Below are 16686 nucleotides of genomic sequence, written 5' to 3' on the forward strand. Positions count from 1 at the left end.
AGCGCGAAATTATCAATAAATATAGATTGAGAACTAGCTGTTAAAATTTTTTTGTTCATACATAAATTTCGTGTTCTAGTATTTTATTATGTGACGTCACAAATCTTTTGATCCACCCTGCCCCTTGTCACATAATGTCACATTAAGATGATACCCCCTCCCCCTCCCCATCAACGTGTGACGTAATTTATGGATGGCCCCTATCCTGCGAAATCATATTGCATCCTCAAAATAGCTGATTATCAGACTAAATGTACCTAACAATATGTATTGTATTATTTTAAGTATACATGTTACAAGTTATTAAGGAAGTTAATTTAAATTTAGAAAAAAATTTACTTCTTTATAAAACAAATACGCTTGCAGATATTTCGTTAATTTATGAACACAAAAAAAACAGTTTGAAACATAATTTTATTACTGCAAACAAATTAATATTTTACCATAGCTTTAAACATAACTAATACATTGTAATCACAATTCATAAAGCCTTGTGTAAAGTAATTAATTATTATTTTATAACTACTCAGTAACTAAGTACAATAATGTATAGGTATTTAACTTTTAAATAGGTTTGTACAGCAGTGTTGTAACATACTTCTTTCTGTATCTATGAGTAGCAGATAGCACCATAACTCCATCTTTTATAGACAGAGCATATAAATGATTTAACATCACATGGTTTGGCTCTGGTAATAGTGTTGGCTCACACTGAAATGAAACGAAAATATTTTGCGTTATTTCCAATTCGCACACAGTGCAGTGTTAAAAGGATTCAGACTATATTCCACCAAGCTACTTGAGAATATATACCATTTGAATTTTTATTTTCTGATTTGGGGTAATAGTAATGTGAAGATAAATTGAACATACACTTTGAATTTTGTTGAGTTACCACATTTCTTTTACTTACTGATAGAGGTGTGTCCTTGTTAAGTATGACTTGCAAGAGATGTGGAGGTAATATAGGAGGTCCAGATACTTTCTCCCATGGCTTCGATTGAGGTATCTCCTGTAAATACATTTATACAAATTATTATAGGTTTTCCATACAACCACAAGACAAAACTTTGTTATTTGTAATGTGATAAATCATAAGTCAATTAAATAAATGCAAAATTGTCACATATTAAGTAATAGAATTGGTATAGTATGGAAAGTAAATTAAAGGGAAAACAAACTGGATTATACCGACCTGGGAATATTCAGTTTGAGCACTACTATGTACGCCTTCACTATCTTTTGCAAGAGCTTGGAAAACTTCAAAGTCTGACATTTTAACTGTCACTAAGTTGTTTTTAGATCCCATTCCATTATCAACTAGCTTCTGTAATACAATGGTTAGCAGTAAATTTTGAACATACGATAATAATGTATTTGAAAACAAATGTATTTAAAAACATGTTATTACTCAATGTTTTATTCCATAAAATATTGAATTTTTTCTTTTAATTTTTCAATTTATGATTAGTAAGGCCAACTTATTGAAATAAAAAATGTTAAATGACTAACAAAGTTCACAAATTTGAGAAATATTTATACCTTTTCGAGCTGAAACTACTATTTTTTACTGGTTTGCATTAACCAGTAAAAATGGTAACTAAACCTCAACTGTAATGGATCAATATTTTATAACAATGAACTTACAAAAACTGTATTACACAACAATATTTATACAAAAGTAGTTTAACAGTACTTCATACAAAAGGACATAGTTAAGCATGGGCTTTTTGTATAATTTCAAAGATGGAGGTCTATTGAAGTTTATAATATATGTAGGACATCTTCAGCAGAATTTTATAGTATTTTTAAAAACTGTTTGTCTGTCACCTAGACCAAAGAATTCCTGTCAATGAAAGCTATCTCTACTTCTATACTAATTCTATAAAAAGGAAAGATTTGATTTTTTGTTTGTTTGTTTGTTTGTTTGTTTGAAATGGCTCCGAAACTATTGGACTGGTTTAAAAATTTCTTTCACCATTGGCAAGCTACACTATTCCCCAGTGACTCAATATTTTATAGTTCTGTCACCATAAAAAATAAATATGAAAATACCACCACTAGAAAAGGCTTTTTCCATACCTAGGTATTGATCCTTATCAAAATAAATAAATTATTATTTAAGACTACTTCAATACCTTCATATCACCATTTAAATGATTTAATTTGGATATTTCATTCAAAAGTAACACAAGTTTAAATAATAGAAAAAACTCCACTCAGCTAGCGAAGCGTTGAAGAGTTATTTTTTTCAGAAACTCACTGTAAAGCATTGTGTATTTTCTTTTATTATATTATTATGCCTATATGTATAATATATATAAAAACATGAAATGTTCCTTACTTCTGTACCTAAAGCAAGAAACATGCGATGAGCCACAGACATCTTTACGACTCAAAAATATTGCATACAAAAGATACTGGTGCATAGCAATTATTGTTCACTATCACATTGTCACTAGGTAACGGTCAGATTGTTTACTTTTATAATTTTGTTTTGTTGACCTTACTACACAGTCCAATTAAAAATTGGGAGACTGTGATATTTGCCTGCTAAGGAATATTTGAATTACCAATTTGTAAAAAAAAACTTAAATGCATATGCAAGTACTACTTACTACTGATGGGTCATGTCGCCATTCTCCATCTACAAAATACTTATACTGATGCTCACCTTCTGGTAAATCAATTATAGTTACAAAGTCTTTATGAGATTTAACCATAGGGATTGTTTTCCAATCGGTAAATGTGCCACTGATGAAAACCTAAAGAAAAATAATTAAAAATTAATTAGTTGTTATTCAGATGATACTTATACAAAAAATATATTTAAAAAAAACTTAATATGTTAATATTCAGTTCTTTCTTTTTCTCTCATTAGAAAATAAATTTCATAAAAAAGAAGTATATAGAAGCAGGTATTCCTAAACAAGAGACTAAATGTATGTGCTAATGATTTAACAATCACAAGCACTGAAGATAATATTTCACCTGTTTACCACCTCCTTCCCATTTAAATACAGTTGGCAATACTTTTACATCTTCAATATTTTTACTACTGTCTGTTAATGTATTTGATCTCTCACAAACTTGTGTTTGTTCTACGTCGTGTTCGGGCACAGCTTTGGTATAATACGGTGCACCATCTTCAATGTTATTGTCGTCATCCCTTCCGGCTCTATCATCATCGTTTTTTTTGTCAAACGTAAATGCCTCTCCTTCTTTAGCAGGAGATGACGGACCCGTTTCAGCTTGCTTGTGTGTTTGATCTTTACTCCATTCTTTTGGTTGATTACTTCCTGCATTACCCATCCTAATATGATAGGTACGTATTAACAAGAATTAGCACAGAACCTTGAAAATAGAATAATATTATTATACACACAAAGAATCAGTTTAGTTGAATATGATAGTAATTAAATGGCATTCATTTAATGTAAATTTTGCACTGAAATTGGATTTAATAGCAAAATAAATGTTTATATTCCATGAAATATGAATAAAAATAAAAGTAAATAGTTATTTACAAGGTTTTTTCTCAAAATCAATGTATCGGTTTGGCGTTGTCAAAATCATTTTGACAAGTCAATAGTCGAAATCTGAAATGTATCATATGTTTAATATATAGATAATATTTGAGTTATCACAGAAATCAGCCGGTGACCATATTGACACAAATTGTAAGTAACTGGGTACCGACACTCATAATCAAGATGGAAGAATCAAGGTAAAGAATGAATTTACAACATAATTTTTGTAAATTACCCGTAATCTTTTGCAAGCTTACACGCGTCGTTCAAGATTCGTCTCAAGTAGATAGGTATTTATTGGTATTTTTTCATTCAGATATTTCAGACTTTTTACCTACACTAAAATACCGTGTGACCTATGACCCCACGATTTTAAGGCGATATCTTGGAAAAGTAAAGAGAGGGTGGAAAAAATTTATTCCAATTTTAATCTTAGTTCATCAAGATCTATGCCAATTCGAATCGTTGCGCATGCCGTGCTTCCATTATAAGCTAAGATTATAGAATAACAATTCAAATTCTAGCATGACGATAATTCTCTTCTCATACCTTCTTATAATAATGTAACATTTTTATAGCGGCAATACTGTCACTAACTAATTACTTCAGTTCAGCTATCGAGTAAGTAGTTCTTAATCTGTGGCTATCGCTTATCAGTATGTTACAGGACGTTGTTGTGTTATGACTTCTCGATAGTTTACCATGTAATTTTATTTCGGTTTCGTTGTGCGTAATTTAAGATCATTAAAATGACGGACGAAAAACAACCCCTGCTCACAGGGCCAAGCATTATAATTGACAACACTGAAAATCAAGCTGTAGAATTAATAACAAGTCCCACTAGCCAAAATAAAGATGATAAAAAGAAAAACACCGAGTATAATCCAGCCTCGGAACGGTACTTAGAGCATCCAACGTCCAATTTTGATACGTTAATTCACCTATTAAAGGGGAATATCGGAACTGGAATATTAGCTATGCCAGATGCTTTTAAGAATGCTGGACTTTTTCTTGGTATGTATAAAATATTAATTATTTTTATTGATAAAAATAGATTTATTCAATTAATTTCGATGTTTCTAAGATACATATTTTTCGTCGTTTAGGTGTAGTTGGTACTCTATTTATGGGCGCAATTTGCACACATTGTATGCATATTTTGGTATTGTGTTCTCATGAGCTCTGTGTCAGAAACCAAAGACCTGCATTGAACTTTGCTGAGGTAGTGGAGGAAGCATTTGCAATGGGACCAGTTTCCTTAAGAAAACATGCCAAAAATATAAGGTAATATTTATATTGAATATAAAGCAAATAGGTACCTACATAATTTAGCTACCTGATAATAAATATTTAATATTTGCCTAAAATTATATCAGTTGATTATTATTACTGTTTTTATTGTAAGTTGAGTTTTAACTAAATGTAAAAAAAAATGTTCTCTAATTTAATTAAAAGTATTCCCATCAATTCTAAAGTATATGTTACTAAAGTAATGATCAATATACCTACAGCTTTAATTGAACCATATATTCAGATAAAATAAATATAATCAATGCACTTGTATTACAACATGTTTGTGTAAATAAATGAGATTAGAGATCACAGATATGCAAAAGAGCATTATCACAGTTATGTCCTTGATATGAATATGATAGTTGCATTTGTTTTTCACAATAAATGGATGAGGTATTATTTTTCAGGAATGTTGTTAATGTCTTTCTTGTCATAACACAATTGGGATTTTGTTGTGTGTACTTTTTGTTTGTGGCAACTAACTTGCAAGATACAATGCACTTCTTCAGAATAAACATGGGTGTTCATAGCTACTTAGCACTTTTGTTTCCACCAATGTTAGCATTGGGCATGGTGAAGAACCTTAAATATTTGACACCAGTTTCTTTGATTGCTGCAATAATGACTGCTTGGGGCTTAGTGATCACATTTTACTACATATTACAAGACTTGCCACATACTAGTACTGTGAAGGCATTTGCAAGTTGGCATCAATTGCCTCTGTATTTTGGAACAGCTATTTATGCATTTGAAGGGATTGGAGTGGTGAGTTTATTTATTATTAGTACATGATCTCCACACTTAAAAATATCGCCTTTTAATAATATTTTTATAATATGCATGAGCATTGAGGATTATGGTGTCTATAATAGTCTGAATTGTATTTGAGCAACTGTATTGTAAACAGAATCTATTAAGAGACAAACAACATTTTTGGTAATTTTCCCATAACATAACTTATTAGCATAACTTATTTTGTTGTTTGTAGTATTGAGTCAGTACCCTACTACAACATAATTGTTATATTTATTATTATTATTTTATTTTGGCCGTCACTTTCGATTAAGTTATGTTATCCTATATCAGTATTAGGAAATACTTACAATTATACCCAAGTATTAACACGACGAAATCGTGTAACCCTCTACCTACATGGTTGTAAGTTTCTAAGATCACTATCCTATTTCCATCATCAAAGTATGTAATTGCATTATAAAACCATATTAAAGAATTGTTACTTACCTATTTAAACTATAGCAATGTTTTTTTTTTCATTTATTTATTAATACGAAATTTACAAAATCTTCAGGAACCATTCGGTTGAACAAACAAAATGTCGTGAACTAGAAAATAACAATTATGAACTTACAAATATTTGATATAAATAATTCGAGTATTTTGATATAAAGATAATATTTAAATTAAATTATACGAAAAGAAGAGCACTATAATTATACTTTGCATATGTGTATATGCCATACACTATATCCATAATGTTAACTCGAGTAAAACTAAATACTATTAAGAGAAAAACTGCAGTATTATATGCGTAATGAATACTCCTAGCCAGTTATGATATCAAATATCATACGAAGGTGACGCACAAAGTTCAATATCGATTTTTCTGTGGTCGGTATGTACTTGGCGTGCTCTATTGTCTTTCAACTTGTTAAATAACTGGATAAATAATAAAAATCAACGCCCACGTTACCTTACGTTAACGTTATCCTTAAAATGTTTATTCTAAACATATAAAATATATAGTTACACAAAAATTTAAAAACAATTTTACTTAAGTGCTAAGTTTATACTTTTAGATTTCTGTGGTCCGGTCCTGTTATACCTATCTGCAATAGCTAGGTCTTGGGTATTGCAGCTATAGGTTAATATTAAACCCATTCAGTTTTCAAATGAATAAGTACGTTACTTCAATAATGAGTAGATATTTATATCTATAGCTAAGGCCAATAACCTGTTGAGACGATATTTTTTCGTTAAAAAAATTTTGAGCACGTGCGAATAGTTAGCATTGCGCAACATTAAATTGAGATAAAACAAAACTGGTTAATAGCAGATGCCTAATATTCAATTGAAATTTTACGTTTTAAAATGTCTTCGAGTGATTATCTCAGAGCACGCAAGTTTTATCTCGGAAACCAGCAATGCTACAGAAAATTTTACAAGACATACTTTATATCAATATATCGCTACCCTTTTGTTTCTTTTACTTTTTACCGTAAAGTTAAAAATAAACATATGTTTTATATATTTTCTCCTGATAATTTTTCACTACATTATTTTTTAATTTTATTTATTTAGGTCGGTGTATAACGTTCCAACGTTGACCGGGACCTCCAATACACATAGGAATGTTGCGAAAAATGTTAGATTAATTAATTAAAAAAAATATATAAAAGTAAACCAAATATTTAACTATTATTAGATTCAGTAATTTTATATCATGGAGATAATTTGGCCAAAAATTTCTTTCAACCTGTCTTTGTTTATAACTTCTTTATTATTATTATTATTTATTTTTTTGTTAAAAATGTACAAAACAATGTCGTAGACAATTCCATTTGCTACGTATAATGTTTTGTGAAATTTTATAAATCACGTTCAAATCGAAATATATTTCTATATGGTAATACGACTTGTGAAACAACTTAATAGCTATAATAATAATTCTACGTCTAAATGTTTAGAAAGGGTATCATTTCACTCAATGTAATCGCATTAAGTATCCGTTCTCCGACACTTTCACAAACTATTTATTTTCTTTTCCTCGCTATTGTCACTCAAGAGTAGTGTAATAACTTATCGGCCTACAGCTGGCAAAATTATTTCGAAATGTTTTGCTAAACTCCAACCAAATAAATATATGCCTCAATCAAAAGCAAATGATAGTATCGATTTTTAGTAGGTATAGAAAAACTGATAGACCGCGTCGCTCTGCAATTTGAAATACAGTTCTAGATATTATGTTTGTATTGTAGGTGCTACCACTTGAAAATAATATGAAGACACCACAGGACTTTGGAGGGTGGACAGGCGTTTTAAACACAGGCATGGTCATAGTGGCTGCGTTATACACAGCCATTGGGTTTTTCGGCTACCTCAAGTATGGAAACCATGTGCTTGGCAGTATTACGCTCAATTTACCAAATGACGCGTAAGTCAACATAAAAGGTCTTAATTAACCAGCTTGTCTAAACGAATATTGTATAGAGGCAATATTTGTGTTATTATACGTGTAAGAATACGTCCGTAACAATACAATATGTAACGACATAAAAGCTATAACATAAGTGACGAACCCGAGGTGTCCGTCCTTTATAGCCTACGACAATTGTCTTATTTCAATAGTCTTAAATAATAAGGTGATAACGTAATTTCTACACATTATAAAACTAATCCTACTAATATTACAAAACGCGAAAGTTTGTAATTACGATGGATAGATGTTTGTTACTCTTTCACGTAAAAACTACTGAATGGATTTTAATGAAACTTTGAAATGATATAGCTTATACATCAGAATAAAACATGAGCTATATAAATGCTTGCTTTTGTTCGTGAGTTCGTTCGCGGATGAAATCGCGCGGTGCAGCTAGTAAAATAATTTTCATAATCTGATTACAGATTTTAACTTTCATAGTCTATATTATACTTCAATTTAGGAATATATTTACTAATAATCATAAAATTCTGCAGGATTCCTAAAAATAAAAAAAACGATGCAAGTTATTTTAACCGGTATGATAATAAGAACAATACTAAATCACCATATGTAATAACCAGTTAATGACTATTACAGATTAGCACAAAGTGTACGGGCAATGATGGCGGTCGCGATATTTCTCTCATACGGCCTTCAATTCTACGTGCCTATGAATATTGTATGGCCCTTTATTAAATCAAAATTGACTTCGGAAAAAGCCCTCGCATATGGCGAAAACGTGACACGATTTATATTAATATCGTTAACCTGTAAGTATACTGATTATTTGTTTCTTATTATTAGAATTACTGTTTGTTTCTTTTTTATGATGTCAGTGAGTAGGTAAGTGGTATTAAATTCATTCCATTAAGCGTAATGCGCTTTTCCTTCTATCGGCGGATGCATAAAGATTATTAAATGTTTCATATAATTTAAAAAGGATGTTTTGTCTCGTTTATAAGAAGTTCTTTTACAAAATATCATTTTTTATTTTGAAACTTTTATTTAGTAAAACTTTAATTGATATACAGCAAAATTTTTAATGGTATATATCTAATCCAGTTAAATCAATTATTACTTCAATTTATTTTCGCCATTTATATTTGTAATCAATTTGCAAATTTTATAATACGTTATACCTACTCATTAAAATTAAAATCATTTCTTTTAATTATTAATGAGTTTATATTATCTGTTGTATTTGTTTCTTTAAGCTTGTTTGTTTATTAGTTAATTTAGAACTCGTGGTTGGCAATAAATTGTTAGATAAGATATCTGTTGTTATTCGGTCGGCTTAATGATATTATATTTCTATTTGAAATTTCGCTAATTATGTTTTATGTATTTTTATGTTGATTCTTTTCATTGCTTTTAAATTAAACAAATTTTTCCTTCTGGCATTGTACAACTGCGAAAATTGCACTGTTAAATATATACGTCATCACAAAATTTTGCCAATCAATATTGTAAATAATTAGTAGATGTATTTACCGGAGACTGACCTTAATTCGCGAAATTGCAAATCGATTCAAACTTAATCTATCACAATGATTTATCAAATTTCAGACAGACTTGTAATTTGTTTTACTTGAAAATATTGTATTTAAGAAAATACTAATAAATAACAAAAACCTTTGCATTTATTAGGGATTTAATGAGTATAAATTAGATTTAAATAGTTGAAACTAGAGTCGGACTGTATTGAGGACAATTTCTAGTATGAATAACTATAGTTGATGTAAAACGTGTTGGGAATTCAATAACACATTGAATAAAAGCTCCCAAAGTGGGGTGGGAGAATATCCACAACCCAGTCTGGTTGACGTCAAATATTTAATTAAAGGTTTATGCCAGTCAGCTATCTAGAGTACACATTATACAGTAGGTAAATAACAGTTTTCATGCGTTCCAATTAAAATGCTCATAGGTTATCATGCGTGTAGTCCGAATAAATATTTATAATTGCTGCTTGTACACGCTGATTTGTAAAACCGTAATTGAATAGAGGGTCAGAAGGCGGGAACAGTTATTATTTTATTGTTTTTAAATATTTAAATAATACTGCGACTCGTAGGAACACGCACACGAACGGGGTCCCCTCTCTTTGTATAGTTGCTTTGTATTTTTTACGAAAATAGTTGTAACTTAACACCGTTTGTTTCTTTACAAAGTATGAATGATACAGTTCAACTATGTCATTGAATTTATTCAAGGTCTGATTGACCCCGCTAGATTAGATAAACCTAGGATCGGAATAAAAAGCTAATTATTTTAAGGTTATGAACTCCGTAGAGATATTAGAGATAAAAATAATAATTTGCAAGTATTTTTGTGTGGGTCAAGCTTTATCCAAAATAGTCATCTTAACCTACGGACAGAATTACTTTCATTCAACAATAAATAAACACTTGTCGAAGTTTATACTAATTAATAAAAAGGTTTTTAATTTCAGTTCAATACTTAGATATACGTTATATTGAGTAATAATAGTATCATCGGCAAACGTACATATCAATAAAAATTCATACTTTTAACGTTTAAGTTCATATGACTAGGTAAATTAGAAGACTGTTATTGACCCCTTTATTTAGGAAATTTACACTGTGATAACATTCCATGCGCGGAAAGAGCCCGCCTAGTAATGATATATCAATATTATCAAACAAATGTGTTAATGAATCATTGCTAATGGACATATTGTTTTATTGTATAAAAACAACGTTCAATCGATAAAAGCTAATTGCCGACGGCAAAAATCTAAAAAGGGAGACCTTTCATAACAATTGATATTATAGCTTAAGGTGATTGTTTGTTTGGGAAGTAAAAAAGTCGATAACTGTCTAATATACCCCGGATGTGTAAGTGTTTGGCTTCAATGGAATACCGGTTGTTCTGTAATGCAATATGGATTTGAGAGATATATATGTGTGTACAATTTATGATGTTGGAATATTTCTTTCTTTTAGTCATAGCAGCTGCGTTGATACCGAACTTGAGCGGCATAATTTCGCTCGTTGGTGCATTCAGCAGTTCAGCACTGGCTCTCATATTCCCACCTATAATCGAAATTGTCACATTTTGGCCCGACCGGCTCGGAACATACGACTGGAAACTGTGGAAAGATATCGCTATTATCATATTCGGTATAACCGGATTTGTATTCGGCACGTATGCCAGCCTAGAAAATATATTTTCGCATACTTAATATTTAAAATGTTAGATAAAATTGATGTCCTTATACCAAAGATTAAAACCATGACAATAATGTTATTGTAAAAAATTCTTTCAAGTGATTATTTATTGTTTAGATTATAGGCATTGGCCATTGTAGCAAAAACTAGGTTACAAGTGAAAGACAAGATAAAAAAATATATTAATGTTTAAGTGGTTAAAGTATTATGCTATAGAAAAAAAATTAAATATTTGTTTCGGTTACTGTTGATTGTTGTACTATATGTGGTGCATTCTGTTCAATTCAAGGAAGTTTTTATAAAGTTTAACATATATCGAATGTGAAAACACATTTAAAAAAATGTGTTGATATGAAAAATTTCATAATCATTTGTTTTTTGCATATGTTATATATAATTGTATAGAAAAAAAATGACTGGATTCATTTTTTTATATAAAATTTTATTTTAGTTAATATTGTTGTGTGTTTTAGAGGTATTTATTATTGAGTGTTTTAATATATTGTGGTGTTTGATTGGTGTTCATGTAACGTTATGTTTCATTTGACCGAATTTCACATGATGGTTCTGACGCGATTGTTTGCTTTTTAACGCAATTTATCCACGGTTTTTATAGTACAATTATTTGTGATATGTTTTTTATTATTTTTGATGTGCCTTAGGTATATAAATTGTACAATATGAGTATTTATTTTTAATTTGTGGATAAGTATGTAATTTTAAATTTACCAAAATATTTTTGTAGTCACTTTTATTTTTAAACAAACGTACAGTAATAGTATAATTTTATATTTCTATATTATCACAGTTATTTTACTTAAATATTTTGTTTTTTTTTTCGATCTTGCCAAAAGAGTAATTATATAAGAAAACAAGAATGTCTTATTGCATAAATGATTATACTTATTTGAATATTGCTTAATAACTTACACAATTAATCTTTACTATTGCAAATGTTTATAGTGCACAATTTGAATCGTAGCATCATGTATAATCTATCATCAGAACATTTTTTTAAATATAAATATGATGTATCTACGTGTTTTTACGTGTTTGTTTAAGTAGTATAAGGTAGCGTAATAGTAATATAATGCTGTTCTCAAAACCCAAAGAGTCAGATGATAAATTTATAATTAACTTTTCTCTTAAATAAAGCTTCTGTGAATTCAAATGTATTTATTACTTCCCTGATTTCTTAAATTTACTATTCTGCATTTGATAAATTGTGTAAATATGATAAATTAGTATGGCAGTATTACCAATTACCATAAAAAAAGTCTGTAATACTGCTTAGTTAATGTAAAAGCTGTAGGGTAAATTATTTTGCACCATATATAAAAGTCGAAACTCAACAACCGAGTTGTCACAGAGTGGAATAGGCTACCCGAGATATAACACTCTCATGGCACCCACGTTCAATAGTTTTAAAAATAAATTTGATGAACTAAATGTTTTCTTCAAATCATAAAATACACACGCATCAGCATTTTAGCTGCTAGTGTGCTTAATAAAATAATGATAATAAATAATCAACCAAATTCTTTGTTAAACATAATTTTTAAATATTCGCGCGGAATCAAGCACTTGCCAGCATTAAAATAAAAGTTATCATGAACGTGATCAAGATAAAATCGTGCTTAAAAAATATTGTTCTATTTAACATCGATAATGTTCTTGTTAATTTTATTTTTCTTCTTTTAACAGAAGCAATACAGAAAGTAACCCAAACTAAATAAAATCTGCATAATGTATAATATGTTACAATTAAAATCCGTTTTCTATATGCCAACGCATTTTAAGTTTATTATTAGTATTAGTAGTATTTTTAGTTGTAACTATGGAATAAAATAGTGTCATATCCTCATTAAAATTAGAACATATTTCTAAACGAAATCGTGAGAATATGAATGTCTAGCAACATTATAGACGAAATGTCATTCCTAGACAACAATTAAAAAATGTCGGAATCGTGTCAAGACGGTAATTGTCATGGAAATTACGAATATGGGCCCGACGAATCACCTACAAAGCTTATCGTCAATTACATTCCCGAAGTCATGACCCAGGATATGATGTTTTCATTATTTTCTACCATGGGTAAATTAGAAAGTTGTAAATTGATAGCTAACAGAGGGTATGGTTTCGTCGAGTACGCTCGTCCTGATGATGCTGTGAAAGCAAGGAAAGCGTTTAACGGATTGTTGATGCAGAATAAGACACTGAAAGTGTCTCATGCCCTGCTAAATCCTGAGCTCAAGCCTCCTACGAAACCGGAAGCCGACTGGAACCTTTACGTATGTAACCTGCCCAACGAATTAACCTTGCAGGATTTGCATGGACTTTTCGCACAATTTGGTAAAATAGTCAATTCTCGTATAGCTTCCGGCATAGCTTTTGTATTATATGAACATCAATATGAAGCTGAGAGAGCCATCCAAAACATTAATGGAACCACGCCCCCTGGCTTCCTACATCCACTTACTGTTAAGTATGCCAATAAAAGCAACCCTAATAAACATAAAAACAACAACAATAATTTTTCTAAGAATCCTCTTGTCAAACCTTATCATTGGATAAATCATATGGGTGCTATTGGTGATCATAACTCTCCAAGTACATGGTCCATTTACATTTATAATATTGCTCCTGAAGTAGAAGAATTGACTCTATGGCAGCTGTTCGGTCCATATGGTGCTATTGTCTCTGTTAAGATAATTAAGGATCATCAGACAAATAAAAGTAAAGGATTTGGATTTGTGACCATGCGAAATTACGACCAGGCAGCGATGGCTATACAAGCCTTGAATGGTTATGTTCTGCACGGGCAGGCACTCTCTGTAAGTTTTAAAACACAAAAGAGATAATGGCGCAACATGACTATCCAAAAATTTTACAATATCAGTACAGTAATGACTAGACAAATTGACTTTCTTGACATTGATTGGCATAGAATAACAATATATAAAATTTAGTCTTGAATGGAAGTTTAAAGTTTCCATTATGTATATTTATATGTGCAGCGTGTCATCTCTTGTTAAAATATTATTACTTTGAGCTATCAACATTGTTAAGTTTGTTTCTTATTATGAATAATAATTTATTCAGTTTGCTCGTTAAATGTTTCAAGTTTAGTAGAGTTTTAAGAATTGTATTTGAGGTGATTGTTGTTTGAGAGTTCAACATCAATTGTGAGCTACGTGCTTTGATTTTTATTTCATTATCTATTATTATTTAAGTATAATAAATACAAGAATGTGCTTTATAAGATCTAATGTAACTAAACTAATATAAGCCACTGTGAGATGTTTAATCAGCTACTAGGATTAGTTGTACACTTTTTATAACATGATGTCTATTTAGGTAGTAAAACGAAATCTAGATTATATCATATTTATACATTTAGTATAAAACTTGCTGAATTAAAGTTCATTTTCACAATTTTGAAGATTCTTTTTTATTTATTCAAAAATAAAATCGTTTTTAAACTTTTAATAATAACCGTTTTACATGTGCATAATTTATGAAAGTGAAATATTAATTCAATAAATTATGTTTCAATTAGTTTATTTTTTATTTATGTTGAATTCTTGTTTTGCATTTAAATCAATTTATTGTTTTATAAATTTGTAATAATTTAACCTTATTTTTATTTGTAAGTGGTAGTCAAATGATTTTTATACTATGTGCATATCCTCATGTTATTTAGCACAGACCACTAGTTCTTGCTCTAGGTCTTAACATGGAAAATCATTATTAAAAAAGAAATGGAAGGTAGTACTTCTATACAAACTATGGTCAATTGTTCAATGAAGCCTGATTAAGGTAAATAAAATTCAATAATCACATTATATTATGTATCTAATTTATTTATTTCAACAAATATAACAAATACACATTAGTTTATTGATACAAATGAACTCGCTTATGAATATAATGTAATTACTGCCTTATATTAAATTGTAACTTTTATAAAAAGAAAATAATCTGTCTTGTAGATGAATTTAGTATTATGTTGAAAAAGCAATGCCAATTTTCTATTACTAATATTATAATAGATATCTGTTAAATTCACATTTCAAAAATAATAACCAAATAAAACTATGACTTGGACAGCAATTTACCTTTTTGATTGTGTTTCAAAGCTATAGATGGCGCTCAAATTAAATAAATTATGTAGTCTTGCTTACTATAAATAATTACATATTTTTATTATAATATTCAATAAATAACTATTGCTTTAATATGATTTTAAACATATCATAATATTTTAGTAATTTGAAGTTTAAACTTTAGTAGAGACTTGGCGTAAGTCTACCGCTTCAGGGTGCAGCCCACAACGCAGTTCGAAACGGTTAAAAATAATCGTGTTATGTTATTGTCTATCGACGAATTGAATTATTTACGCTTACGGTATGTGTAATTATATAATATTATCGCTTTTTAAGTTTCATCCTTTAACTTATAGTACACTGGTTGGCTTAAATTCGCTTTTACCTATACACACCCAGGTAAATCGCAACCCTTTTTAATGCATTCACACCCGAATATACTACAATGTTATATGCAATCTTTATCTAAATATACTCCTTTATTATACAATAAAAAACTATAAACATAAATTGTCGTATATGTATATTCTATGTTACACTAAAAAAAAAAAAATTAAAAATCACAGAGATAGTAAATCGTATGTAATAATAGGATTTAAAGAAATTCTTATGTAGGTAGGTACAGATGTGTGTTCGCGTTGAGAAAATGTTAGAATATTATGTAGGTAAAGTTTGTTGACTAATGCATAGAAATCGAGTTGTTGACGTAAAATTAATGTTGACCTTGGATGTTGTAGATCGCCAGATTTTATTAAATAGAGACTATAGGGTATATATTAAAGACATACATAGTATTCATATATTTATTTGTAATATATGTTATTTTCTACGCTATATGCATATTATAAAAAAAAACTACTGTCATTAAAATAATAAATTGTGGAACCCTTGTCATGAAACATAAGCATAAATTATTAGAAGTAGAGTTATTAGAATCATTTATAAGGTTGGAACGTAGTATGTAGCTAGTGGTTCGTCTGACTCACGTATCATTTCGTTACAGTTATACCAAGTGTAGGCACCTACTAAGGTATGAGGTAAAATAGCTAGCTGCTATGTTAACTTTTTTCATTTAAATTTTTTTTGATAAGGCAGAACTTGTAAATGAATAATAATTAACATACTTTTCTCTTTTTAGCTTAAAATAGTTCCACTGTAGTTCTCTATCTTTTATCATTAAAGTTCATTGATCTCATCCCTGCTCGTAATGAAAAAGGAAAGATTTAACTTATTGCACCATCACTCAATAACAATATTACAATTAGCATATATCTACACATAAGTACAATTTAATGCAATAAATAATCATGTGGATTATTTATTATAACAATTGAAATGAAGAA

The 16686-nt window shown here is 29.5% G+C and overlaps 3 protein-coding genes across 4 annotated transcripts; 2 read left to right on the forward strand and 1 right to left on the reverse strand.

Moving 5' to 3' along the window:
* Positions 1-396: 396 nt before the first annotated feature.
* LOC119834515 (5'-AMP-activated protein kinase subunit beta-1) lies at positions 397-3674 on the reverse strand. 2 transcript variants are annotated; one of them, XM_038358903.1, is made up of 6 exons: positions 3528-3674; positions 2992-3354; positions 2619-2765; positions 1196-1327; positions 914-1012; positions 565-711 (listed from the first exon to the last, which is right to left on the reverse strand). In XM_038358903.1, the coding sequence occupies exons 2-6, from the start codon at positions 3310-3312 to the stop codon at positions 565-567; spliced, it is 846 nt and encodes a 281-aa protein (XP_038214831.1). In that variant the 5' UTR covers positions 3313-3354; positions 3528-3674. The 2 variants fall into 2 exon arrangements, with proteins under 2 accessions (XP_038214832.1, XP_038214831.1); XM_038358904.1 differs by lacking the exon at positions 3528-3674 and having other exon boundaries at positions 397-711; positions 2992-3312.
* Positions 3675-4149: 475 nt separating this feature from the next.
* LOC119834663 (proton-coupled amino acid transporter 4) lies at positions 4150-11977 on the forward strand. The gene is made up of 6 exons (XM_038359090.1): positions 4150-4544; positions 4637-4814; positions 5231-5588; positions 7820-7995; positions 8641-8813; positions 11010-11977. Exons 1-6 carry the CDS (start codon positions 4280-4282, stop codon positions 11246-11248), a joined length of 1389 nt encoding a protein of 462 aa, XP_038215018.1. The 5' UTR covers positions 4150-4279; the 3' UTR covers positions 11249-11977.
* Positions 11978-13172: 1195 nt separating this feature from the next.
* LOC119834440 (ELAV-like protein 2) lies at positions 13173-14679 on the forward strand. The gene has a single exon (XM_038358800.1). It carries the CDS (start codon positions 13193-13195, stop codon positions 14096-14098), a length of 906 nt encoding a protein of 301 aa, XP_038214728.1. The 5' UTR covers positions 13173-13192; the 3' UTR covers positions 14099-14679.
* The last annotated feature ends 2007 nt before the right edge of the window (positions 14680-16686 follow it).

Source organism: Zerene cesonia, chromosome 19, assembly GCF_012273895.1.
Source record: "Zerene cesonia ecotype Mississippi chromosome 19, Zerene_cesonia_1.1, whole genome shotgun sequence".
NCBI lineage: Eukaryota > Metazoa > Arthropoda > Insecta > Lepidoptera > Pieridae > Zerene > Zerene cesonia.

What these genes read in the sequence shown, in the direction of transcription:
- LOC119834440 (XM_038358800.1), top strand. Translation starts at nt 13,193, where the DNA reads ATGTCGGAATCGTGTCAAGACGGTAATTGTCATGGAAATTACGAATAT.
- LOC119834663 (XM_038359090.1), top strand. Translation starts at nt 4,280, where the DNA reads ATGACGGACGAAAAACAACCCCTGCTCACAGGGCCAAGCATTATAATT. An exon ending in GAATGCTGGACTTTTTCTTG is followed by an intron (nt 4,545 to 4,636) that starts GTATGTATAAAA and finishes TTCGTCGTTTAG; the next exon opens with GTGTAGTTGGTACTCTATTT. An exon ending in TATATTAATATCGTTAACCT is followed by an intron (nt 8,814 to 11,009) that starts GTAAGTATACTG and finishes TCTTTCTTTTAG; the next exon opens with TCATAGCAGCTGCGTTGATA.
- LOC119834515 (XM_038358904.1), bottom strand. Translation starts at nt 3,312, where the DNA reads ATGGGTAATGCAGGAAGTAATCAACCAAAAGAATGGAGTAAAGATCAA. An exon ending in GGGAAGGAGGTGGTAAACAG is followed by an intron (nt 2,766 to 2,991) that starts GTGAAATATTAT and finishes ATTTTTCTTTAG; the next exon opens with GTTTTCATCAGTGGCACATT. An exon ending in GGCGACATGACCCATCAGTA is followed by an intron (nt 1,328 to 2,618) that starts GTAAGTAGTACT and finishes ATTGTATTACAG; the next exon opens with AAGCTAGTTGATAATGGAAT.